This window comes from Oncorhynchus kisutch, linkage group LG11, assembly GCF_002021735.2.
Source record: "Oncorhynchus kisutch isolate 150728-3 linkage group LG11, Okis_V2, whole genome shotgun sequence".
NCBI lineage: Eukaryota > Metazoa > Chordata > Actinopteri > Salmoniformes > Salmonidae > Oncorhynchus > Oncorhynchus kisutch.
The window spans coordinates 27,965,780-27,993,514 of NC_034184.2; the positions used below are offsets into that span (position 1 = coordinate 27,965,780).

Sequence of the window (27,735 nt, forward strand, 5' to 3'; positions counted from 1 at the left end):
TGTCTGTGTGTGTTTCTGATATTACACCACAGCTTCTCCGAGGTCTGTTTAATGTAATGTTCTGAGAACAGGGGGGGTGGGGGGGTTGAGTATACAATAAACACTTTGTAGTGTCCTAGTATGCCAAGTATGCCACTTGTGTTTAGTCTATTTCCAGGCATTGGGATGGGGAGATCTCATAAAACAGCTTCTCATTGAGATTTTACAGCAGGGTTGTCCCAAATGGCACCCAATTTCCTATATAATGGGCTACTTATGACCAGGACCCATAGAGCTCTGGTCAAAAGTAGTACACTATATATAGGGAATATGGTGGCATTTGGGACTTCACCCAAGAAGGTCAGGGATGACTAAGTGATTGCACTTTATAGAGCTGATCTAGACAGCAAATCAAGAGCATGGAATGGGTATGGTCATGTGTGGTGCTAGACAGGTAAGCCAACCAATCAATCCTCACTAGACAGATAAAACAACCAATGATCACAGACATGGAGAGGCAGCCTTTAGTTATTATGCCCGTTATCCTCTGGAATAGCCTGCCAGAGAACCTTGGAAAGACATATTTTTTGCTTTGCATTTCATTAGGGTGCTTTTTAGTTGTTCAGCTTGTCCTTGTCCTTGTTTTGTTTTTGTATCTTATGTTTGTTGTGTAGTATATAGTTGTGTAGTATACTTTTATTTTCACTTGCGTTGCATTCCATGTCTGAAATGTGCTATATAATTGAAATAAAGCTTGATTTGATTTGACTAGACAGCTAAGCCGACCAATAAAACGGAGAAACAGCAGTCTTTACATATCCTTAGCCAACCAATAAGAAGCCCATATAATTATATTGATATCTGTTTGTCTAGATTGAGCCTAAATCCCATTGAATAATGTTGTTCTTGCCATAATATAAATATTTTCAAATCTGAATTTTTTGTTGTTTGGCTATGGTTATGGGTTGGGGAGGGGGTGGAACGGTGTGTGGGACTCTGGTATGAATGTGTATAGGGTTCTAGTGTTATTAAGACAGCTGATAGCCCTCTGGACAGATGGGATCAGAAATGCTTTAGGGGAGTTTGATTATAGCCTAGTCCCAGATCTGTTTGTTTTACACCAAAAATGACCGTAGGAGTTGGCAAGATGGCACAAACCGATCTGGGACCAGGCTTGTTGAGATGACACTCTGACAAGTGGAATATCAACATGTAAATGTATGCTGCAAATAGTAAAGAGAGAGAGTCACTTCAGAGTTGATTCCTACAATAATAAAGATTCCACATGGAGTTTCACTAGTCCCCTATGAGACAGAGAACCATTCAGCGAATGCCGACATTCTTGGTCAGCTGACACACAACAACCAAGACAAGTCTGCTAGTAGTTTCACAGTAAAACATACTAAGAGACTACCACACGTTTTCTTCATCGAGGACACTGCTTTGTAATGTTGATCCACTGTCTGTGTTTGTGCGTGCATGCCCTATGTGTGTGTTCAACACGTGCTTGTTTGCGTGTGTGTGTGTGTGTGTGTGTGTGTGTGTATGTGTGTGCACCATGCTTTTCTCCTTAGTAACAAGCCCTGCCCCAGACAGCTGCAGAGACTTCTCTCCAGTCAAGCTCTCTGTTTGCCAAAGCCTCTTCCCAGTTTCCCACATTCTCAGATTTCCAAATTCCCTAATCCTGACACAACCCTGAATGACAGTGTTTTGGGGAACTGTTGCTGTTCACATAGAGTGTTTTTACTTGTGCTTTGAAAATGGCTTTCATAGTGTCTTCTGAAAATGTTAAAGTAAATTTGATAATTTTAAAAACTAACTTTCTGTTATAATTCTGCAACCAAATTATCCACTGATAAACTGAAAGTACCAAAATCTTAATCCCAGCAGGCCGTACTCCACACCCACACACTAGCCTAACTCTATTCACAGATCTAGGATCAGCTTACCTCATCCCATACACGTACCCCCATTCAAGAACCTAAGAACCTAAACGGACTATAGATCAGCTGTGATGAGGGCAACAGCTGTACAGCAGCAGCATATGGGCTCCGGGGTGAAGTTTCCCATATGTACAGATCTAGGATCAGCTTCCCCTCCTGCAATCCTTACGACCATTAGTGAGGAAAATGCTAAACTTAATCAAGATCAGCGTCAATGAGCAGCTTCACCTTACAGCAGCATACAGCATTAGGTTGCCTGGCCAGTAAATGACAAGGGCAGGTTGAGTGGCTGGGCTGAAACACAGACAGACAGAGGTGCACAAATACCTATCTTATTTCAAAGTACAGCGAGGGAGTTAAGAGTGGACGACTGGAGAAAACGTTACATGGTACTGTCCTCAGTGTGTGTGTGTGTGTGTGTGTGTGTGTGTGTGTGTGTGTGTGTGTGTGTGTGTGTGTGTGTATATATATATATATATGTGTGTATGCGTGTGTGTATATATATATGCATGTATGCCTCTGCATGTCCTGTTTGCATCTATATCTGAGGGTGTTGCCCAATATGGTTTCTCGATGTACGGCTATAAAGGCCCTTCCACTGTACTTTATGTCTATGAAAAAACGAAATAACCACCCATGCAGAGGCAGTGCCAGACATAGAAATCGAATGACTAGAATACCTATTCCTATTCAAGTTAATGGGTCTGATGGGTGAACTGGCAGCCATATTGAGTGCACCCATGAGTGTTTCAGCCAAATTGCTATGGTCTGATAGGCTTTCCCAAGTTCTAGTAATTCTAGAACAGTCTAGAGGCAGTAGTGGGAGTCTAGCGGCTGGCTGTCAATTTGTAAGGAAAAAACAGTCTATTCGTAACATTCAGCATCAAGTCTAGTGACCATCAACCCCCACCTTGAGTGTCTAAATTAGGCCACTGAATTGACAAGAATGTGAATCATGTGTATTACAGAAACTGTAAATATGCTTAAAATTGTGTTGATTTATCTCAGCTAAATACAACCTTCAGTGATCTCTCCCTGCCTCACTTTCTTTCTCTCTCCCTGTAATTCACCCCCAAAAACTCACACTTTCACTCCAGCCCCAGCCAGCCAGAAACAGAGCAGAGCAGTCAGAGACTGCACCTCCCCCAAGTATATTGAATTGAGAGAGAGAGACAGAGACAGAGACAGAGAGAAAGAGACAGAGAGAAAGAGACAGAGGAGAGAAGAGAGAAGAGAGGAGAGAGAAGAGAGAGACAGAGACAGAGAGAAAGAGAGACAGAGAGAAAGAGAACCAGAGAGAAGAGAGAGAAGAGAGAAGAGAAAGAAGAGAGAAAAGAGAGAATAAAGGAGAAAGAGAAATGCTAGTTAATACAGCATGCTGGCGCATATATCATTAAGATGTCCAGTCACATCTCAGGCCACTTCTCAATTTTGATGGCAATCTGTTTTGAATTCAAGCTACTTCTCATGCACTGCACTTCTTATGCACAGCACTTCTTATGCACTGCACTTTACTTGTTGCAGTGGTACAGCTCGAAAGCAGAAAAATGTATAAGTTGCATTATATATATATGGTTTAAATGTAGATGTAATATATATATATATATATATATATATATATATATATATATATATATATATATATATATATATATATATATATATATATATATATATATATATACACACACAAACACTATAAATGATTTAATACATCAACCTTAAATCTACATTAAAACACACACACACACAAAGTCAAGCAGTTATACATCAATACATTAAAGAGATAGTTAACCCCCAAAAAGTTTGTCTACAGTAAATCAACATACAGTAATGTTGTGATATACAGTATATACTTGTACAAGTCAAGTAATGTCAAGACAAGACAAGTTTAAATAAAGTAGAGCAAAGTAAAGTCAAATAAAGTACCCTAAATGGACATTGTGTTGCTGTTATCACTTGACCCCTGACCCCTGACCTCTAACCCTGACCTGTGACTCCTCCCTCTCCACCCAGTACCTGGAATGTTATTTTCCGTGTGTGTGAACATTCATCCTGTACATGTATTTTCTCTGGTATGCTGAGCCTATACATTAACACGCCATCGCCATGTCCAGAAAAAAGACTGACATTGTCTAGTCTTTGATCAAAGATAAATGATGAGGACTTCTAAAAAAGCCAACAAGAAATCTTCTTTGACAATATGTACATTGTATTTGGCTCGTGAACATTCCACAGCGTGGATGTAGTCTAAAACATTCCTTGTCTTGTGTTTGATCAGAAAAGAAAGGCATAGCTTAGTTGTGGAATTTAACTCCACTGAAAATGACTTCTTTGACAACACAACACAGACTTACACATCTGTTACATGAGCCTTCAGCTTCACTGTGGTCGTAGTCTAAAAAGTACTGCTCCTATGTTAAGTGTCCTATTTGTGAAAGGCGAGAGACAGAGAGATAGAAAGAGAGAGAGAGAGAGAGAGAGAGAGAGAGAGAGAGAGAGAATGAGATATTGTGCATAAAGTCTTAGGACACAAAAAAATTGGAAAGGTCCACAAACCATGTTTCCCCCTGTTCCTTTTATAAGCTTATTACATAAGGTTAAAAGAGGAGGTACTGGCCCATCTTTATTCTGCTGTTTATTCTCCTGTGCTTTAATTCCTGTCCGTCCCACTGTTCTGTTACTGTAGACTTAGTCTGCAACCCAAATGGCACCCTATTCCCTATGGGCCTTGGTAAGAAGTAAGGCACTATATATGGAATAGGGTGCCATTTGAGACACACATAGTATAAAGACTGAGAGCCGGATTGGGATCGACTACAGTACAGAATATTAAAGTTTCTATCCAAATAAAAGTTAATGGAAAAAGAATAATCTCGGGTTAATACATAATTGCCTTTGAAAATCCTTGGGATGTGTTTGGGGAGAGAATACAGTACAGAACAGATTGAAGGGTATAGCTTCTGCTCTCTCTCACAAAGTCAGTTTAATACAGTTGACTCCTGATATATGCAATGGATTGAGGTTGAGGTGAGTGTGTAAACCAAATCAGAGCGTAGAGTAAGTGAGAAGTTACATTTCAGTATTTTCTGAGAACCAATAATTGACAATACAGTTGAGAAGGAGGTGGGGAGGTAGGATGTGAGCAATCGTGGAAAGACAAATTGAGATAGAGGCAGACTGTTAGGCAGCAGGAAGTGGACAGACGGACTGTTGTCTCAGCAAAACCCAGAGGAAGACTGGGAGACTAGCACACACATACGCACACACACAGAGGAAGAGTGGGATTCCTGTACAGAGCCAAACCAGCTGTACCGGGAGGCAGGAAACCCGACTTTTATCATTCTTTTAACTATGATTTCCTCTTGGAGGAAGTTGCTCTCACTGTGTGTGCTTTCTCTGGCTCTATCTCATCTCAGGTCTGTCCCAAATGGCACCCTATTTTCTATATAGTACCTTGGCCCACAGGGGTCTGGTCAAAATTCGTGCACTATATAGGGAATATGGTGCCATTTGGGATGTACAGTTAGGGTGTAGCATAGACCCTATCTATCCACTGGCTTATCAACCGGGCCGGCAAACTAACTCAACTTCACACCACCTAAAGTCTGTCTTCATTTCTCACTACAGTACTGTTGAGGAAGGCATATGCAATGTTTACCTTCTGTCTGTCCATGTCAAAACAAGAGAAAGATTATATATATATATATATATATATATATATATATATATATATATATAGAGAGAGAGAGAGACAGAGAGACAGAGACACACAGAAAGAGAGAGACAGAGAGAGAGAGAGAGACAGAGAGAGAGAGAGAGAGACAGACACACACAGAAAGAGAGAGACTGAGACAGACAGAGAGAGAGAGACTGAGACAGACAGAGAGAGAGAGAGACGGAGAGAGAGAGAGAGAGAGAGAGAGAGAGAGAGACACACACGGAGAGACAGAGAGACAGAGAGAGAGAGAGAGAGACACACACACAGAAAGAGAGAGATGACAGAGAGAGCGAGAGAGAGGCAGAGAGACAGAGAGACAAACAGAAAGAGAGAGACAGAGACAGAGAGAGAGATAGAGACAGAGAGAGAGAGAGAGAGAGAGAGAGAGACTCCAAGCAGTGAACATATAGTACAGTATGCAACTAGGATACAATCCCACAGGAACATCACCCCCAGGGATAGCTACAGTATATAGCTACGTCTCCTTGTGTCTGCCTCTACTGCCTATACATCATCATCGTAGGGCCCTGAGTTTTGTGCAATCATGTGACATAAGAGAATTACGCCAAAATTAAAAGCAAATGTCTGAGGATGGTGCTGGACCATCTGACATGAAAAGAAAAGTGAGAGTTTGATGAAAAAGCTTTAAGTAAAGGTTAGAATCCAAGCATGTCACAATTGCACAAAATTGCCTAATCAGGGGTGGGCTTCACTGGGCTACATCATAACAGCCTTGGGTGCCAGTCAGCTTTCTACTTTAGCCAACTAGTGGTTGTCTTGCCAACGAAGAGTAGCCAAACTACTTCAAGGTACACACAAAATCAAATCTGTGTGTATATTAATGTAGGTAGGAGGTTATGGTAATAACAAAAGGAGCACGTGTGCACACAAACATGTTAGGAAAATGTACCCACACTAGGGGCCAGACTAACTGTTTTCCAACCGTGCAACGCAGAGTCATGCAATTACATATAATGTGTATTTGATTATGTAGGCCAGCTCCCCAACTCTTCTACCCAATACAACAGCAAACAGAATCCTTCGAACAAAACTGTTTACACAATCACCACAGTAAGACAGAGAAAAATGACCATTTCCACTCTTGTTTCTGGAGGTCTCTGCATTTGCTCCATTGTCGAATGCCAGAAATCTGTAATGGAAGCATTTTATTTTTCAACCACCAAGTTTTTTTCTAGTTAAGTTTACGCAACCGTTAGGAAGGAGTTTCCATTATACACAAGCAACCCTGCCAGTAGTGACAGCATTGGACTCTTTAAATGTTTATCACCAGAAGAAAGTTCTTTATTGTATTTATTTATAGGGACAGTGCACATTAATCAACATCAATATTACAATAATGCAGCATCCATGTAAATGTGCCGGGGTTAGCCAAAAGCTCATTTGCACCCTTGTCCCAGGGGCAGGTAAGAGAAATTACACTGCCATATTAAAGACAGTTCAAACAGCCTTCTGGTGTGATGTAATGATCCCAGGATCACTTCACAGTGGTGTACACACACACACACACACACACACACGTTGAAAAATGGATGCCATCATCACCCCCATAACAGACAGAACAAAGTAAGGTGTGTGTTTGTGCGCATGCGTGCGGTGTGGCGTGCCTGATGTATGCTCAACATCAGGGCTGTTATTATTGCTTAATGTGGTCACATTCCACATTCGGTAACAGATACCATGATGTTTGGAGACGTCTTCACCCGCATGGTAGTGACTTGGCCATAAGAGGGTCAACTTTATTACCAAAAGTTACACAGATACCATGTAGACTACTATTTTTGTGGACCCCAGGAAGATTAGCTGCTGCATGAGCAATAGCTAAAGGGATCCTAATAAACTAAACCAAGAAACTATTCCTATCTTATTTATCTAGCTCTGAATAGGATGAAAGTTGATCAGTGAGACAGATATCAAAGAAGAGAAAAGGAACAAGGCCAAGACGAGCATCAGTGTCAGTGTTGATAAAGAAATCACATGAAGCCCATTGATCTGACACACACACAAAGCTCTCTTTATCCAGCCGGGATAATATGCCTTTTCCTCAAATAGTGATCATGGCACTGGACTGTGTCTATATACACTGAGCATACAAAACATTAAGAACACCTGCTCTTTCCATGACAGACTGACCAGGTGAAAGTTATGATCCCTTATTGATGTCACTTATTACATCTACTTCAATCAGTGTAGATGAAGGGGAGTAGACAGGTTAAAGATGCACTATGCAGAAATCGCTCCGCCATTTCCTGGTTGCTAATTACAGTTTGTGACAAAACGTGTAGAGTATCTTTGTGCCATCTAAAGCGCTGTGAAACATATTTTCCATAACCAAAAATATTGTATATACAAAACCGAAAGTAAAAGACGCAAAATCGATACTTAAAAATGGGAAGCATAGAAATAGTGCACATAGAACAGATCTACCACTTCTTAGAGTTGCTTTCAATGAGAATGACAGATCTATAACACATTCTATGTGCATTTGATCAGGTCACCCCAAAAGTAACATATTTAAAAAGGGTTTTTAAGCCTAGAGACAATTGAGACATGGATCCTGTATGTGTGCCATTCAGAGGGTGAATGGGAAACACAACAGATTTTGAAAGGGGTATGTGTCAGATGTGTGCGTACTGGTAGCAAAGTCAGAGATTTGTGAGGTTAGACAAAAAAATGTGATGCCAAGCATTTCACAGTCTACAGTGGTACTGCATTGCCCTCACTTCAAAATATTGCCCTCTCTGCCTAGCCAATCTAAATAAAACCAGATAAAATGTTAATTTGTCACATGCTTCTTCAACAACCGGTGTAGCCTAACAACGAAATGATTACTTGTGGGTCCTTTTCCAACAACGCAAAGTTGAAGATAAGATTTTTAAAAATAAAATAAAAAAATAGAAATAGTGACACGAGGAATAAATACACAGTAAATAACGAATGACAATAACGAGTAAAAATAACATGGTTATATGCAGGGAGTAGCAGCACAGAGTCAATGTGCAGGGGTACGAGGTAATTGAGGTAGCTATGTGCATATAGGTAGGGGTAAAGTGACTAGGCAACAGGATAGATAATAGACAGTAGCAGCAGCGTATGTGGTGAGTGTGAAATGGTGGGTGTGTGTGTAAATGTGTGTGGCATCAGTATGCATGTGTTATGTGTGTGTGGGCGTATGTAGTGCATGCGTGTGTGTGTGTGTGTGTGTGTGTGTGTGTGTGTGTGTGTGTGTGTGTGTGTGCGTGTGTGTGTGACGCCCTGATCTGTTTCACCTGTCCCTGTTATTGTCTCCATCCCCTTCAGGTGTTGCTTATTTTCCCCAGTGTATTTATCCCTGTGTTTCCTGTCTCTCTGTGCCAGTTTGTCTTGTACGTCAGTCAAGTCAACCAGCGTGTTTTTCCAGTAATCCTTTTGCTATTCTCTTTTTGATAGTCTTCCTGGTTTTTACCCCTGCCGTACTCTGGACTACTTTCCCGCCTGGCTGATCATCCTGCCTGCCTGCCCTGACCTTGACTCTGCCTGCCCTTCGGTACCTTTAGGACTCTAGACTGGTTTTGACCCTTTTGTCTCTCGCCTTACCACTTTGGATGAATAAATATTGGAAGACTCCAACCATCTGCCTCCTGTGTCTGCATCTGGATCTCGCCTTGTGTCATGATAGTATGTGTGTATTGGTGTGTCAGTGTAAGTATGTGTGTCATTGACCATTTTTAGGGCCTTCCTCTGACATTGCCTGGTATAGAGGTCCTGGATGGCAGGGAGCTTGGGCCGTACTCACCACCCTCTCTAGATTCTAGAGTGCTGGTCATGAGAATAGAATGCTAGGTGTAGGAGTGGGCTGATGTCAGTGTGTAGAGTGGCGCACAGAGCTTGAAGGCATTGGCCAGGGAGGGGAGAGGGGGATAAGTGGGAGAAGAGGGGGGAGCTGGCGGGTGGGCACTGGATGTGGTATAGTGGTTCAGCGTTTTGGCTTTTACAGACCCCCCCCCCCCCTCCCCAGACACACACATCAAATTCCAGCGAAGACATTTTCCATGTGTTAATCCCTGTACAGGGGGGAGACATGGCGAGTGGACGTCAATCAATGCATCAGTTTCATTAGGAAAACATCTGAGGCGGAGCTGGCGATTGAGGCCACCAAACAAATCATAAACGCAAGTGGAAGACATCTTGGCTGTGCACCAGATGGGGCAGCCAGACCCCAGTGAAGGGGGCATTCTGGTCATAACCCGGGGAGCGACCTCATTCTCCAAATAAAAGCCTGTTTACATAACACCTCGGTTGCCCTGTGACAGCAGGCAGAGAGGAGAAGACAAGGAGAGGAGGAGTGAGCAGAGAGAAGAGAGAGATATGGCTGCCCCCGGAGGACAAGTCCTATGAAAATGCCACCAGAATTTCCTCTTTCGTCAAACCAGAGAAGGATACAGGAACAAAGAGGTGAGTTATACCATTGCAGTACACACACAAAAACACATGCATGCACATACATAAACATGCCTCAAACAGCCCACCCCCCGACACACACAGCCCATCCTCCTCACACACACACACACCACAGGAAGACCGATCACAGAGCCCCTTCCTGTGTCTCTCTGCAGCTCCACTCAGCTGTGTCATTCTCTGTTTCCTGTCGGAGCCCCTCCCTCTCAGCCACACCAACCAACCAGAACCCTGTTGATCCAAACTAACCAAGACCCCACAAGGGCAGCCCTCTCTGGGGGGAAGAGAACAGGAATAGTGGGGCTTTGGTCTCCACTCAGTAACGACGGAGGGTGGAGAAAAACATAACGAGAAAGGCCACTCTGGGAGAGACTACAACACTGTACCTAGGAGGATAAAATCATTGACTAAGCTGGAAAGGACTATTACACAGATCGATCTCCCAGAATTACGGGGCAGGGGGAGGAAGAGAAAGTGAGGTTGCAGGATGTAGAGTAGGAGAGAGAGAGATAGAGAGAGTCATAATAATATGATTCTCCACACTGCTGGACCCAGATCAAAAACCCAGCAGCGGGAGGCCTGTGAAGTCAGATCCTGCGCCTTAAGTGTGTCCGCTTGATAAACATCACACAGGAAGGGGACACTCATTCAGACCTGGGTCAAATAAATACGTCCGTCTAAGACTTTCAAATTAACACCTGAACACCTCCCTCTGCAATTAGATCCTGGACTTCCTGATGGGCCGGCCTCAGGTGGTAAGGGTAGGCAACAACACCTCCGCCACGCTGACCCTCAACATGAGGCCCTCAGGGGTGTGCTTAGTCCCCTCCTGTACTCCCTGTTCACCCACGACTGCATGGCCAAACACGACTCCAACACCATCATCAAGTTTGCTGACGACACGACGGTGGTAGGCCTGATCACCGGCGGCGATGAGACAGCCTATAGGGAGGAGGCTCCACATTGATCTGGTACTGGTGCTCCCTGTATATAGCTCCACATTGATCTGGTACTGGTGCTCCCTGTATAGAGCTCCACATTGATCTGGTACTGGTGCTTCCTGTATATAGCGCCTCATTGATCTGGTACTGGTACTCCCTGAATATAGCTCCACATTGATCTGGTACTGGTGCTCCCTGTATATAGCTCCACATTGATCTGGTACTGGTGCTCCCTGTATATAGCTCCACATTGATCTGGTACTGGTGCTCCCTGTATATAGCTCCACATTGATCTGGTACTGGTGCTCCCTGTATAGAGCTCCACATTGATCTGGTACTGGTGCTCCCTGTATATAGCGCCTCATTGATCTGGTACTGGTACTCCCTGAATATAGCTCCACATTGATCTGGTACTGGTGCTCCCTGTATATAGCTCCACATTGATCTGGTACTGGTGCTCCCTGTATAGAGCTCCACATTGATCTGGTACTGGTGCTCCCTGTATATAGCGCCTCATTGATCTGGTACTGGTACTCCCTGAATATAGCTCCACATTGATCTGGTACTGGTACTCCCTGTATATAGCTCCACATTGATCTGGTACTGGTGCTCCCTGAATATAGCTCCACACTGATCTGGTATTGGTACTCCCTGAATATAGCTCCACACTGATCTGGTATTGGTACTCCCTGTATATAGCGCCTCTGAATATAGCTCCACATTGATCTGGTACTGGTACTCCCTGTATATAGCTCCACATTGATCTGGTACTGGTGCTCCCTGTATAGAGCTCCACATTGATCTGGTACTGGTGCTCCCTGTATAGAGCTCCACATTGATCTGGTACTGGTGCTCCCTGTATAGAGCTCCACATTGATCTGGTACTGGTGCTCCCTGTATATAGCGCCTCATTGATCTGGTACTGGTACTCCCTGAATATAGCTCCACATTGATCTGGTACTGGTACTCCCTGTATATAGCTCCACATTGATCTGGTACTGGTGCTCCCTGAATATAGCTCCACACTGATCTGGTATTGGTACTCCCTGAATATAGCTCCACACTGATCTGGTATTGGTACTCCCTGTATATAGCGCCTCTGAATATAGCTCCACATTGATCTGGTACTGGTACTCCCTGTATATAGCTCCACATTGATCTGGTACTGGTGCTCCCTGTATAGAGCTCCACATTGATCTGGTACTGGTGCTCCCTGTATAGAGCTCCACATTGATCTGGTACTGGTGCTCCCTGTATAGAGCTCCACATTGATCTGGTACTGGTACTCCCTGTATATAGCTCCACATTGATCTGGTACTGGTGCTCCCTGTATAGAGCTCCACATTGATCTGGTACTGGTGCTCCCTGTATAGAGCTCCACATTGATCTGGTACTGGTGCTCCCTGTATAGAGCTCCACATTGATCTGGTACTGGTACTCCCTGTATATAGCTCGACACTGATCTGGTACTGGTGCTCCCTGTATAGAGCTCGACACTAATCTGGTACTGGTGCTCCCTGTATAGAGCTCCACATTGATCTGGTACTGGTGCTCCCTGTATAGAGCTCCACATTGATCTGGTACTGGTGCTCCCTGTATATAGCTCCACATTGATCTGGTACTGGTACTCCCTGTATATAGCTCCACATTGATCTGGTACTGGTGCTCCCTGTATATAGTTCGACACTGATCTGGTACTGGTGCTCCCTGTATATAGCTCCACATTGATCTGGTACTTGTACTCCCTGTATATAGCTCCACATTGATCTGGTACTGGTGCTCCCTGTATAGAGCTCCACATTGATCTGGTACTGGTGCTCCCTGTATAGAGCTCGACATTGATCTGGTACTGGTGCTCCCTGTATATAGCTCCACATTGATCTGGTACTGGTACTCCCTGTATATAGCTCCACATTTATCTGGTACTGGTGCTCCCTGTATAGAGCTCCACATTGATCTGGTACTGGTGCTCCCTGTATATAGCTCCACATTGATCTGGTACTGGTACTCCCTGTATATAGCTCCACATTGATCTGGTACTGGTGCTCCCTGTATATAGCTCCACATTGATCTGGTACTGGTGCTCCCTGTATATAGCTCCACATTGATCTGGTACTGGTGCTCCCTGTATAGAGCTCCACATTGATCTGGTACTGGTGCTCCCTGTATATAGCTCCACATTGATCTGGTACTGGTGCTCCCTGTATAGAGCTCGACACTGATCTGGTACTGGTGCTCCCTGTATATAGCTCCACATTGATCTGGTACTGGTGCTCCCTGTATATAGCTCCACATTGATCTGGTACTGGTGCTCCCTGTATATAGCTCCACATTTATCTGGTACTGGTGCTCCCTGTATATAGCTCCACATTGATCTGGTACTGGTGCTCCCTGTATATAGCTCCACATTGATCTGGTACTGGTGCTCCCTGTATATAGCTCCACATTTATCTGGTACTGGTGCTCCCTGTATATAGCTCCACATTTATCTGGTACTGGTGCTCCCTGTATATAGCTCCACATTGATCTGGTACTGGTGCTCCCTGTATATAGCTCCACATTGATCTGGTACTGGTGCTCCCTGTATATAGCTCCACATTTATCTGGTACTGGTGCTCCCTGTATATAGCTCCACATTTATCTGGTACTGGTGCTCCCTGTATAGAGCTCGACACTGATCTGGTACTGGTACTCCCTGTATATAGCTCCACATTGATCTGGTACTGGTGCTCCCTGTATATAGCTCCACATTTATCTGGTACTGGTGCTCCCTGTATAGAGCTCGACACTGATCTGGTACTGGTGCTCCCTGTATATAGCTCCACATTGATCTGGTACTGGTGCTCCCTGTATATAGCTCCACATTTATCTGGTACTGGTGCTCCCTGTATATAGCTCCACATTTATCTGGTACTGGTGCTCCCTGTATAGAGCTCGACACTGATCTGGTACTGGTGCTCCCTGTATATAGCTCCACATTGATCTGGTACTGGTGCTCCCTGTATAGAGCTCCACATTGATCTGGTACTGGTGCTCCCTGTATAGAGCTCCACATTGATCTGGTACTGGTGCTCCCTGTATAGAGCTCCACACTGATCTGGTACTGGTGCTCCCTGTATAGAGCTCCACATTGATCTGGTACTGGTGCTCCCTGTATAGAGCTCGACATTGATCTGGTACTGGTGCTCCCTGTATATAGCTCCACACTGATCTGGTACTGGTGCTCCCTGTATAGAGCTCCACATTGATCTGGTACTGGTGCTCCCTGTATATAGCTCCACATTGATCTGGTACTGGTGCTCCCTGTATATAGCTCCACATTGATCTGGTACTGGTGCTCCCTGAATATAGCTCCACATTGATCTGGTACTGGTGCTCCCTGTATATAGCTCCACATTGATCTGGTACTGGTGCTCCCTGTATAGAGCTCGACACTGATCTGGTACTGGTGCTCCCTGTATATAGCTCCACATTGATCTGGTACTGGTGCTCCCTGTATATAGCTCGACACTGATCTGGTACTTTTTTTAATGTTTTTTTTTAACTGCATAGTTGGGAAGGGCTCGTAAGCAAGCATTTCAAGGTAAAGTCTATACCTGTTGTATTCGGGCACATGTGACAAATAAAATGTGATTCGATTTGAAATACTTGAGCTATGCTAAATTCATAGACATATCATTTGATTTAGTTGATCAAATTATGATTTACTTCACTTGGTACAATGGAACCAATGGAGTAGTCCCCAATGTGTAAACTACATGCTAAATCAAGCACACCTCAAATATTTTCAAGTATTGGACATATGCATTGTGTTTGGAGTGTCTTCAATATATATGATGTATGTGTGCGTTGATGGGTGTCTGTGTAGCCGCGTGTAGGGGGGTGAATAATAGTAGATAAAGCCCAGGAGAGGGCTATGTAACAGAGATATGGTCTGTGTTCCAAATGGCAGGGAATAGGGTGCCATTTGTGACGAAGAAGTGGTTGAAACACACACACACACACAGGAGATCTGATGTTTTCCGTGTATCCGTTGGCAGTTTAACAAACAGTTGGGGAGACCTGACAGAACCGCTGTGATTTGAGTTACACCCATTCACACACACACACACACACACACACACACAGGAGATCTGATGTTTTCCGTGTATCCATTGGCAGTTTAACAAACAATTGGGGAGACCTGACAGAACCGCTGTGATTTGAGTTACACCCATTCACACACACACACACACACACACACATTTGAGTTCCGCCCTCGTAGGTTAGCTGTCCTGCTGACAGATTGGTTTAATAGCAGTCTAATGTCGAGGGGGTTTGGTCGTAATAAAACAAAAGCTTAACATTTCCACTGACTCACTATACTTCAATTAGTGCCCTGCAACTGCTGCCCTCCAACCAACCGGTTCAATGCTTTAAATACACAGTGATAACTATTAAGCACATCAACACAATAAACGTCACCTTAATTCATGAAGACATTCCTAATACAAGGATTAGCATTGATTCAGTCAGGTCTAAACAACTAGAAAGCTCTACAATACACACACAATAAGAGCAAGAGAGGGTGAGCGAAAGAGAGAGAGAATATCTGTCACCACAATTCAGTGTCCCTGTTTCAAAAGAACATATTTTAAACCCAGTCCATGCAGTTTGCTTTGACTTTACAAGACGTCGCAAAGGGAGACCGAACGTTCCTCAAAGTGCCCGTATGTGAAAACCACAACAGTCATTTTGTGGTCCATAATCTCTACCTCAGTATCACTAGCATTTCCGAATGCTATTTCAGTTGTACTATTGTGACATGTTACGCCATCATAGTGTGCATAATATGGCATGATGTCAATATTGTAATGCTTGCGTTATATCCATGTACAATTATTTATACTGTATTTGAGGGTGCATTTACACATGTATCATTACTAGAAGTAGGCTATCATATATTGAGGTAGTTTTGGATACTAAAAAACATAATTCGATGTCTCACATACATACAGTACATCATCCAATCAATAGGTTGGTAAATCCACTAAACTAGAATGAGTTTACTAGTCAAATTGCCAATGTCAGATGTTCCAAGCCTGTTCCACACATTCTATTTCTAGTGGTAGATCAGTAACATCCGTACCATAGAGTCCTGGGTGTTTTCATTATGCTGACACAAATCCAAGACGGCGTAGCAGTCGGACATGTGTATCAAATCAAATTTATATAGCCCTCCTTACATCAGCTGATATCTCTAAGCCCCAAACAGCAAGCAAGGCAGGTGTAGGAGCATGTTTGTCTTGTCCCATGTAAATAGTTGGTGGTACGAATCTGCTATTTTTATCTAAATTGTAATTATTTCGCCACTATGGCCTATTTATTGCCTTACCTCCCTAACCTTTCTACATTTGCACACACTGTACATAGACTTTTATATTGTGTTATTGACTGTACGTTTGTTTATTCCATGTGTAACTCTGTGTTGTTGCTTTTGTTGCACTGCTTTGCTTTATCTTGGCCAGGTCGCAGTTGTAAATGAGAACTTGTTCTCAACTGGCCTACCTGGTTAAATAAAGGTGAAATTATTATAATTATTTTTTTAATTCTGTTGCAAAAAGTTCCGTAAATGGAAGCAAACCGAATGAAACAGGGAGGGACCTACCTGAATTTGTCCAATATTTATTTATTTTACCTTTATTTAACCAGGTAGGCAAGTTGAGAACAAGTTCTCATTTACAATTGCGACCTGATAGAAACACTTGTTTTGCTCTGTTTGCTTCCGTTTGGTTCTTAAACGGTAAATGTTTTCTGTGATGAATTCACTCCGGTACTGATTCTGTTAAACAGAGGAGAGCTCAGCTTGGACCCCATTGGTCACACTCTGTTAACCATGGGACCTCACAGCTGGAACTCGCTGCTAATTTTCCATGGTTAGAATTGTTTTCTTTACAGAGAGACCTGCGTCATAAAATACTAAAATATTTGAAAACCGAGAGGCGAAAAGTATGAACTATGGGATATTCTTCCCATCAAACAACTTTTTTTTGTCCAAACCTTGCCGTTGAAACACTAACCACTTTGATTATGCATTCAAAGCTGTTTCAACAAGATTACACACTCAAACAGATACAAAGGAGTGTTTTTCTTTGAAAGTTGTGCATACTACCAACCTGGCACCTGATCGCCCCTATAGTGACACGACACACCGATGTGACCAATAGACACCTTATGTCTGACGTTTAAGCAGTTACAAATACCTTAACTTTGTGACAGAAGAAATTTAACAAATTAAATCTCCTGGCTAATGATTCAATGAATTCTGCTGATGATAAAATGTATTTTGTATACATACATCAGTTATATAACCATCCCTGCTGGTTCCTTACTCTGATTGGTTTCCCCTAGGTACAGATCTAGGATCAGCCTCCCCTCCCCCAATCCTAACATTAACCATTAGTGGGGGAAATGCTAAACTGACCCAAGATCAGCAACTAGGGGCCAACTTCACCCTACTCTTCCTCCATCATAGTGAAGTTCCGTCTGCACAACTAACACACACTCATGACCACAGAGGACATAGGACTGTCTGTCTGACAATTAGGTCAGAGCATCACACAGATGCCACCGCCACACAGCCATTGGTCAACTTAAAAGGGACATGATTGGCTGGAAATATGGTCACACGCCATGTTGACTCTCGATGGCAGCCAGTAGCATTTTGAAATCAAAAGATACTGAACCAATAGAATTAGAGGTAGGACCCCCAAAAATGGATGAATGAATGAACCAACAAACATGCATGTGAATGAATAAGGACTGTCTCAGTCTGTGTCCTACCTGGGGGCAGTCTTTGATGTAGTGGCCCTTGTTGAAGCAGAGGTGGCATAGGTAGTTGGGCGGGGGTCTTTTGCTGGGCTTGCGGGGCTCTGAGGAGAGGGAGAGGTCGGAGAAGTGGTCCGTCAAGGAGTTGAGCCCGTCAACAATGTTGTTGAGCGAGTCGTATGGCGAGACATTTTTATATACCCTGTTATTCAATGCCTGGAACAGGGAGAGACAGGAAAACATGGTTGGCATTTTGCGCAGGGGAAAAAACATGACAAGAAATGTAGAATAAAGGAAGATATGAAAATTAGGTGATGATGCATTTATTGTAGTACATAATGCAAAGTTTGAAGTGCTGCCTGTTCTTCCTAATGTCAGGATTTTAAGGATTTCTTATTCCATCATTACTTTTGTGGCAGAGCACCGAGCTTTATGTTTCTGAAGAACACCTGCAACTCCCCTCTATCATGCTTACAGAGTAGTTTGACAACCTATGGATACATGATACCACTAATGAAACAATATGGATTTTTTGGGAATTTGCGATGCTGTTGAGTTTAATCACCAATTTCCGTTGACTGTCCTATGCCCTCCGTCTTTTCTCTCATTCAATTCAGCACATCTGGCGCTCAATCCAGCTGTTGCTTATGAACTGGAAAAGTACTGGGGATGTCACAAAGGAAGACAGGACTTTAGAGAAGGATGACTTACAGTAAACAAGGAGAGAGCGAGAGAGAAAGGGAGACATGGTGTTCATAGCCTGGTCCCAGATCTGTTTATGCTGTATTGCGTGACAATGGCTAGATAGGAGTTGGCAAGACAGCACAAACAGATCTGAGACCAGGCTGTTATGTTCCCAGATCTGTTTGAAGTATCACGCCATGAGGATGGTTTGTGGCTCACTCTGAGAAGATGTGCCAGTCAATTGTTGCGTGAGATTGGTGCTCCAGTGTCTGCTTAATGCACTCGGAATATCAATTTCCATTAGCAAACTGAAGGAGAGAATACATTTTTTAAAACCTTTTTATTCACTTTGTCCTCCATTTGAAATATTGGCATAGAAGTGACAATGAATTAGGTAAGTAGGTTCAACCTCTGTTTACGGTGAGGGACAGGAGTTTTTCCTGCATATGACATGACCCTTGTAATAGGGCCCAGAGTTTGTCATGACCATGAGACCTAACCCTAATTTCTAGGCCTATTTATAGCTTTTCCTAAGAAAAACTCCAGGTCCTAGTTATGATGACCTCTCCTCTTCAATGTATAGCCCACTGTTAAAACTGAGATTTGGACGGAATCCAAGCTATATGGCAACATTGTCAGAGTTATGGAAAGTTACTGGAGTCTTTGTGAATGATATCTCTCCTTGGGAGAACTTACGTTGTTATTGTTCATGTCTTATGTTGCATAGCACAGACATCTTACACTTGGCAACAGTGTAGCAGAGGTCGGCCCTAGCCCGAGAGGCAGCTCAAATCAACTCTTATCAGCACCTGTGTGTGTGTGTGTGTGTGTGTGTGTGTGTGTGTGTGTGTGTGTGTGTGTGTGTGTGTGTGTGTGTGTGTGTGTGTGTGTGTGTGTGTGTGTGTGTGCGTGTTCATTTACTAGATTCTACCCTGGATAAATAAAACATTAGCTTTCTATCTTTCTTTATGTTTTCCATGGCTTTCCATCTGCCATTGGTTTTATCCACTGCCTGTTGATATTCTGCTATTGTTCTTCCTTGTGGAAGTTGCCAGTTCTATCTGACAAACATATTATGCCACATTATCTAGGGCCAGGAGTGTTCACTGGCAACGTGACCCGATCATGAAAAAGGGTCAAGTGGTTGGAAAAAACTCCTGGCCCAAAGACAGAATAGTATAGATAGTGTACACTGTATATACAGCTTTCTGTGCCTTGATATGCCTTACTATCAAATCAGTGAAGACAGGTCAACCATACAGTACATTTGCCATTATATAAAGTGACCATAGAGCCCCTCTCTTCCCCTCTCCTGCTTCATATACTATGAGGCAGCGAGTGGCCAAATTGTCCCCCTGTGGACACCTGATGGAGATTGAGCTACCCTTTGGGCCCTGGTCAGTAGTGCACTATAAAGGAAACAGGGTGCCATTTGGGATGCAAATCTCACCTCATCTGAGTAAGTGGCTGAATTCACAGGTCCACGGGTGAGCTGTACACACCAGAGGAGGGAAACACTGCTGTTCGGTTGCATCCCAAATGGCATCCTATTCCCTATATAGTGCACTAGTTTTGAATGGGGTAACCCAGTGCTCATAGTAGGCAAGAATGATTTTTGGACACAACTGTTGATATACTATTTTTCTCCAATACAAATAGTGTAAGTGATCAGAGTAGCATCTACCACAGGATTGCAAGCAAGGAGATCAGGGGTAACCCAGTGTCTTGTGAAATATTCAATATGGAGCATAATCTTCAGCCTAGAATCAAGGCCTGTTTTGTGCCAACACTCAACTCCTTGTCACTCCGTGTAATACAAGTAATATAAATACTGCTCATCTCTGTTCACAACCACTCATTGTCCTCACATCATAACCCCTTAAAGGCCTAATGCAGCCATTTTCATATCAATATCAAATAATTTCTGGGTAACAGTTAAGTATCTTGCTTTAATAGATTTCCATTAAAATGGGCAAAAGTAGCTTTTTAGCAAAATACTATTTCTCAAGCAAGAATTTAGCAATGACTCTTTAGGAGTGGTCTATTAACCAATTTACCGCATGGTGATGTCACCATGGAAAGACGAAAATCCTGTCCATGCCAACCTGCTGATTAGAAGAACCTGTGTGGATTGTATTTTGAACCAGCAACTTTCAGGAAATAACATAGATTTTTTTTAAATCATACAGTTGAAGTCGGAAGTTTACATACACTTAGATTGGAGTCATTAAAACTCGTTTTTCAGCAACTCCACAAATTTCTTGTCAACAAACTATAGTTTTGCCAAGTCGGTTAGGACATCTACTTTGTGATTGACACAAATAATTTTGGCAACAATTGTTTACAGACAGATTATTTCACTTAAAATCCACTGTATCACAATTCCAGTGGGTCAGAAGTTTACATACACTAAGTTGACAGTAAAGTAAGTAAACAGCTTGGAAAATTCCAGAAAATGATGTCATGGCTTTAGAAGGTTCTGATAGGCTAATTGGCATCATTTGAGTCAATTGGAGATGTACCTGTGGATGTATTTCAAGGCCTACCTTCAAACTCAGTGCCTCTTTGCTTGACATCATGGGAAAATCAAAAGAAATCAGCCAAGACCAGCCAAAATTTGGACACCTCCACAAGTCTGGTTCATCCTTGGGAGCAATTTCCAAATGCCTTTAGGTACCACGTTCATCTGTACAAACAATAGTACGCAAGTATAAACACCATGGGACCACACAGCAGTCATATCACTCAGGAAGGAGATGCATTCTGTCTCCTAGATTTGAACGTACTTTGGTGCGAAAAGTGCAAATCAATCCCAGAACAACAGCAAGGGACCTTGTGAAGATGCTGGAGGAAACAGGTACAAAAGTATCTATATCCACAGTAAAATGAGTCCTATATCGACATCGACATGACCTGAAAGGCCGCTCAGCAAGGGAGAGGCTCCAAAACCGCCATCAAAAAGCCAGACTACGGTTTGCAACTGCACATGGGGACAAAGATCGTACTTTTTGGAGAAATGTCCTCTGGTCTGATGAAACAAAAATAGAACTGTTTAGCCATAATGACCATCGTTATGTTTGGAGGAAAAAGGGGGAGGCTTGCAAGCTGAAGGACACCATCCCAACCGTGACGCACGAGGGTGGCAGCATCATGTTGTGGGGTGCTTTGCTGCGGGAGGGACTGGTGTACTTCACAAAATAGATGGCATCATGAGGAGGGAAATTATGTGGATATATTGAAGCAACATCTCAAGATATCAGTTAGGAATTTAAAGCTGGGTCACAAATGGGTCTTCCAAATGGACAATGACCCCAAGCATACTTCCAAAGTTGTGGCAAAATGACATAAGGACAACAAAGTCAATGTATTAGAGTGGCCATGACAAAGCCCTGACCTCAATCCAATAGAACATTTGTGGGCAGAACTGAAAAAGCGTGTGAAAGGAAGGAGGCCTACAAACCCAACTCAGTTACACCAGCTCTGTCAGGAGGAATGGGTCAAAATTCACCCAACTTATTGTGGAAGGCTACCCATAACGTTTGACCCAAGTTAAACAATTTAAAGGCAATGCTACCAAATACTAGTTGAGTGTATGTAAAATTCTGACCCACTGGGAATGTGATGAAAGAAATAACAGCTGAAATAAATAATTCTCTCCACTATTATTCTGACATTTCACATTCTTAAAATAAAGTGGTGATCCTAACTGACCTAAGACAAAGAATATTTACTAGGATTAAACGTCAGGAATTGTGAAAAACTGAGTTTAAATGTATTTGTCTAAGGTTTATGTAAACTTCCAACTTCAACTGTATGTTTACAGTGTTAGTTTCATCAGCTGTTGTACAATATGATATAATCACAGAAAAAAAAAATTTTTGACAGCACTGGGCCTTTCATTTATTACCTATTTTATTTGATGAGACACTAGCTAGGTTTCTATCCAATTTGCGACAGATTTTCATGCGAATATTCTAAAATATACATGAAAATAATATGCTCATTTTCCCACCAGAGATGCTTCCATCAAATTGTCCTTTTGAGGATAAAAAAGCTTTGCGTGCTGACCTAGTGCACATAAAAATACCTTTTGCATTTAAATTCCCATGTACCAAATAAATAATATAGTTAAATTGGTTTTCCTCGCATTTTCAAATCTACTGATGGTTTTGTCAGAAAAATTTCTGATTTATAGCGTAGCACGTAGCCAAGCGGTTAAGAGCATTGCGCCAGTAACCGAAAATTTGCTGGTTCAAATCCCTGAGTGAATTAGGTGAAAGAAATCTGCCGATGTGCCCTTGAGCAAGGTTTTACCCTATTTGCTCTGGATCAGAACATTGATCCTCATTTCCCTGTGCACTTTCACCACCCTGTGAAGTTCATCATAACTTATTTCATCTGTAGCCTAATGAACTGTGTGCTTTCCCGAGTCGTAGTGGGAGGACCACACACCATATCATCTCGTGATTCAAGTTTACTTCAATATGATGGTTATTATATCAATATTTGTATCAATATATATCAATATTTGTTTCCACCGACATTTATCGCATATTACATTTTACAGACACTTTACAGACATTGTCTAGTGTATTTGGTTTTGTCGACATTTGGAAAGTTTGCCGACACATTTGCTGTTTCCATCAGGCCTGTCGTGACATTTTTGATCTGTAATTTTAAAAAGGTTGGATGGAAACCTTTAGGTCAGTGACGACGTTTAAGTCAGTGACAACAACAGAAACAAATGCACATTACTCATCCCAACATATCAAGCCTCTGGAATGGGTTGTTGTACTTGGTGTTGCATTGAGGTGGAGAAAAAGATCCCCCTCTGCTTCAACTGTTTCCAGACTGTGTGTGTTAGTGTGTGTGTGTGTGTGTGTGCGTGTGTGTGTGTGTGTGTGTGTGTGTGTGTGTGTGTGTGTGTGTGTGTGTGTGTGTGTGTGTGTGTGTGTGTGTGTGTGTGTGTGTGTGTGTGTGTGTGTGTGTGTGTGTGTGTGTGTGTGTGTGTGTGTGTGTTTTTGCAAGACATTACTCAAGGGGGATCGTATGACACTACACAATGGGTTTTAATGTATGAAAACTACACCCATATCTCAGAGGCCTGGTTTATGTTAAATGGCTGAAAAGCCTCTATAAAAAGTATACAATGGTAGGAATAGTAGTATTAATGTAGTATTCACTGTAGTATTTACAGCAGTATACTGTAGTATTTACAGTTGACTATAGTATAAATACTGTAGCAATTACTGTAGTGTTTGAGGACAGTAGTGTACTGTAAAATGTACTGTAGTGTTTTTGATGACAGTAGTGCACTGTAATAGTTACCGTTGTGTACTGTAATATTTACTGTAGTATTCTTGCGGTCTGGAGTATTTACTGTAGTGTTTTTTCAGATTGTAGTACGGTATACTGTAGTATTTTCTGTAGTGTTTTTGAGGACAGTAGTGCAGTGTAATATTTGCAGTAGTGTTATTGAGGACAATAGTGCACTGTAATATTTTCTGTAGTGTTTTTGAGGACAGTAGTGCAGTGTAATATTTGCTGTAGTGTTTTTGAGGACAGTAGTGCAGTGTAATATTTTCTGTAGTGTTTTTGAGGACAGTAGTGTACTGTAATATTTACTGTAGTGTTTTTGCAGACTGTAGTATTTACTGTAGTGTTTTTTCAGACTATAGTACGGTATACTGTATTATTTACTGTAGTGTTTTGCAGACTTGTAGTATACTGTAGTATTTACTTTTTGGGGACATTACTGTAGCATTTACTAAAGTGCTTTCATTTATTATCTTTGAAATAGAAGTGGGGGGCTTTCTCCTTAAGAAACCTTAATGGAGAAATATTAAAAGAGCACATTTTCCATAACCTGTAGGTAGGTAGGATTCGGTTCTGAACGGAGACTTCAGAGCTTCTGCTATTTTCTATAACCGGTAGGGAACACAATATATGGTCTATACTTGGCATGTAGATTTCTCACTTACTGGTGGCACAAATTGGGATATGGGGAAGGGGAATGGGCAGGGTATTTGCAAATTCAATGATGTAGTATTTACTATATTTAAAACAATGTAGTGTTTTTTTGTGCATAATACAATAGTATTTATTATAGTATTCTACAGTATACTGCAAAATGCTATTCTAAGTACTACACATTATTGAGGGATACTACAATGTGTAGTATAGTATTCTACAGTTTACTACAGAATTCTATAGTAATTACTGTAGTATTCTATAGTAAACTGTAGTATTTTTATGTGGGTAGCTAGGTTTCCATCAACCCATGTTTAACTCTGTTGATGGTCTCTCGCCAACAGCGCACAGATACAGTGCAAAGAGTACATGATGGTTATTCTATCAACAAATGCTCCAAAAAGGGTTTCCACTGCCAATTGTGCATGATCTATTTGACAGACAAACCAATTATCCATCCGTCTGCATGTTTTGTTCTGTCGACATTTAGGAGAGGTTTCCATCAGGCTTGTCATTAGGTTTTTTTATCAGACAGGTACTTTACTTGCATAAAAATGGTTGGGTGGAAACATGTTTTATGATTACCAATATAATACTTTTCATAGGCTACATAGCTATCCCAGTTATGAAATTAAGGCCTCTCTCTCTCCTCTCTCTCTCTCTCTCTCTCTCTCTCTCTCTCTCTCTCTCTCTCTCTCTCTCTCTCTCTCTCTCTCTCTCTCTCTCTCTCTCTCTCTCTCTCTCTCTCTCTCTCTCTCTCTCTCTCTCTCTCTCTCTCTCTCTCTCTCTCTCTCTCTCTCTCTCTCTCTCTCTCTCTCTCTCTCTCTCTCTCTCTCTCTCTCTCTCTCTCTCTCCTCTCTCTCTCTCTCTCTCTCTCTCTCTCTCTCTCTCTCTCTCTCTCTCTCTCTCTCTCTCTCTCATTGAAGGCATGTTTTCCTGTAAATATCCATGATGACATAAATATAGAAAGTGTTGAACAAGTCTTGTTTAACACTTTGTTGTTTCTATAGAACTGTATGTACAGATACAGCGCCTTGACCAACCCTTCGGAATAGGCATTTCTGCGCGCTACTAACGTTTAACTTCTCTCTCTCTCTCTCTCTCTCGAGCACATCAGCATGCAGACCACAGACCCAGATGCGTCACGCTCCTACGTGTGGCACGCTCGAGTCTGGCCTTGCCTGCACAGAACATTGAGTCAAAACAATCGCCTTTAAAACCGCCTAAACCGTGTCAAACACTTTGCTGGAGTGATTCTGCTTGCTTTGGAGCGTTTAAAACGGTTATAGTCCGTGATTTACAATTCAAGAACTAGAACCGGTGCTTCTTGTCATTCCATCCCTGGTTATTGCATTAATTTAATAAATAGTCGACTTTTTTGTTTTGTTGCCATAGTCTAGTATTGATTGTGCGCAATACAAAACCAGTTCTGCTAAAATTGTGCATGATGAATTCTCCATGTTGCACTCAGGTTTGTTACTAAATGAACGTTATTTCTGTTTGAATATGATCGAATCAGATATTGCCGTAATAGGTCTGAAAAGTTGATGAGCACGTATTTCTGTCTATGTTCGTAATATCCATGGCGGTTTTGTGTAGGCTACCAGAATAGTCAATGTTGCAGACCCTCGAACATTTTGCAAAACAGCGTTCGACATACGATGGGATGTATGCAAATAAAAACAGATCGTAGGCTATTAACTATTTACTTAACGTGGCAATAGACTAAACATTTAACAAACAGACGGTTCAGTCTCTAACCTCATTCCGCTGGAGCTGAAAAAAATTGTTGAGATAATTGGAGTTGAGGGACGAGCTCACGTCCGCGGCGGGAGCCTTGCAGTAGTTCAACTCCGGGTGGGACGAGTTGGGTTCGGGTCTAAAGGCGTCAAAAGCGCTAGTTTGGTGGGTGTCTTGCAAAGAGAGATAGACCCAATTCAGTAGCTGCGCAGGCTGGTACACGGAGGCACTGGTGTCTATGGCAGACATCAAGCTCATCTTTCAAATGGGTACACTAGCTCTTCCACCGCCGCTGTGTTTCTGTATTACTCTCAACTTTCGGAAATCTTGCTCGCTCTTTCTTTCTGAACTTCAACGGATTCACTGCTTTCTTTACCCCCACCAGGCCGTGACAATCTTTCCTTATTCCTCTTCTCGTAAGGACCCTATATCATGGTGGGAGCCTAGTCCCAGTTTTACCGTTACGCAAAAGTCATTGCTCTAACATGTCAGTATAAAAAGTTTTCAGCCGCTACTAAGAGCCCGTTATCTCCCTTTATTTGCAGTGGGACAACCACCCGGAGTCTCATTGGATATGCAACGCACACTTGGGGTGCGTCATGACGCACGCAAGCAAATTAGGGTTTTAATTCACTACGTACAAAACCGTTTTTTCTCTCGCTCTCTACCTTGTTTACTTTATGCCTTTTGAATCTCTGCAGGGTTCACTGTTGACTTTTGATATTGTATCAAAATAAAAAAAAGTTAGAGTTTTAATTTATGTGAAAACGTATTTAACTTTTCCGTTAGATGCTTTGTTACCTTGTTTCATTATTGGATCTTTAACCAGGAATTTCATTGGTTTAGAGAATGATTAATATTAATTGACGCAAATCAGTTGCTGGGATTTTGTAGGTAGCCTAGGTTTATTAGCTTAGATATTTTCTAGCTTCAAAAGGTATACGTGTCCATCAGTCTGCCTCCAGGCCAGATTATACTGTAGCACTATTTCTGCTGCTTATTTGGTGTTAAATGGCATTGTAAATTGTTTGGACAAAGGCAGCATTGTGCTGCCCTTTTCACAGACCTGTTGAAGGCTTTCCACTCTGTTGACCATTCATTATTAATGGTAGACTTTCTGAAATTGGCCTGGGTCGGGCAGCCTGCAATTGGTTTGAAAACTAACTGACATACTGGACACAATGTGTTTCTTCCTATGGTGTCAAGTCAGGTTTCCTTGATATCACTGTCTAAAGGTCTCCACCCCAAAGGTCGATTTTGGGCTCTGCTCTTTTTACTATCTATATAAACAATATTGGTTTGTCTGTAAGAAATTATAACCTACACTTGCAGATATAGATAGGGTACAAAGGGGTAACTAGCTCCCCCCCCCCCTAAGAACAATGTCTAATTGCTGACACAAAAAAGCAATGTTTGGGAAAAAAAATTCTATCTGGATGAAGGTCATACTTAGGCGAATAAGCTATAAAGGGAAATAAATGGCTACAGTTTTGTT

General features: G+C 42.2%; 1 protein-coding gene across 2 annotated transcripts in view; it reads right to left on the reverse strand.

Moving 5' to 3' along the window:
• Positions 1-26,807, reverse strand: part of LOC109899130 (zinc finger CCHC domain-containing protein 24-like) — a 62,749-nt gene extending 35,942 nt beyond the window's left edge. Inside the window, exons 1-2 of one of the 2 annotated variants that reach the window (XM_031835569.1) lie at positions 26,262-26,807; positions 17,862-18,062 (exon numbers count right to left, since the gene is read on the reverse strand). In XM_031835569.1, coding sequence (XP_031691429.1) covers positions 17,862-18,062; positions 26,262-26,498 — 438 coding nt within the window. In that variant the 5' untranslated portion in view covers positions 26,499-26,807. The remainder of the gene's footprint in view (positions 1-17,861; positions 18,063-26,261) is intronic. The other variant, XM_020494183.2, reaches the window with a different exon arrangement.
• Between the last annotated feature and the right edge of the window lie 928 nt (positions 26,808-27,735).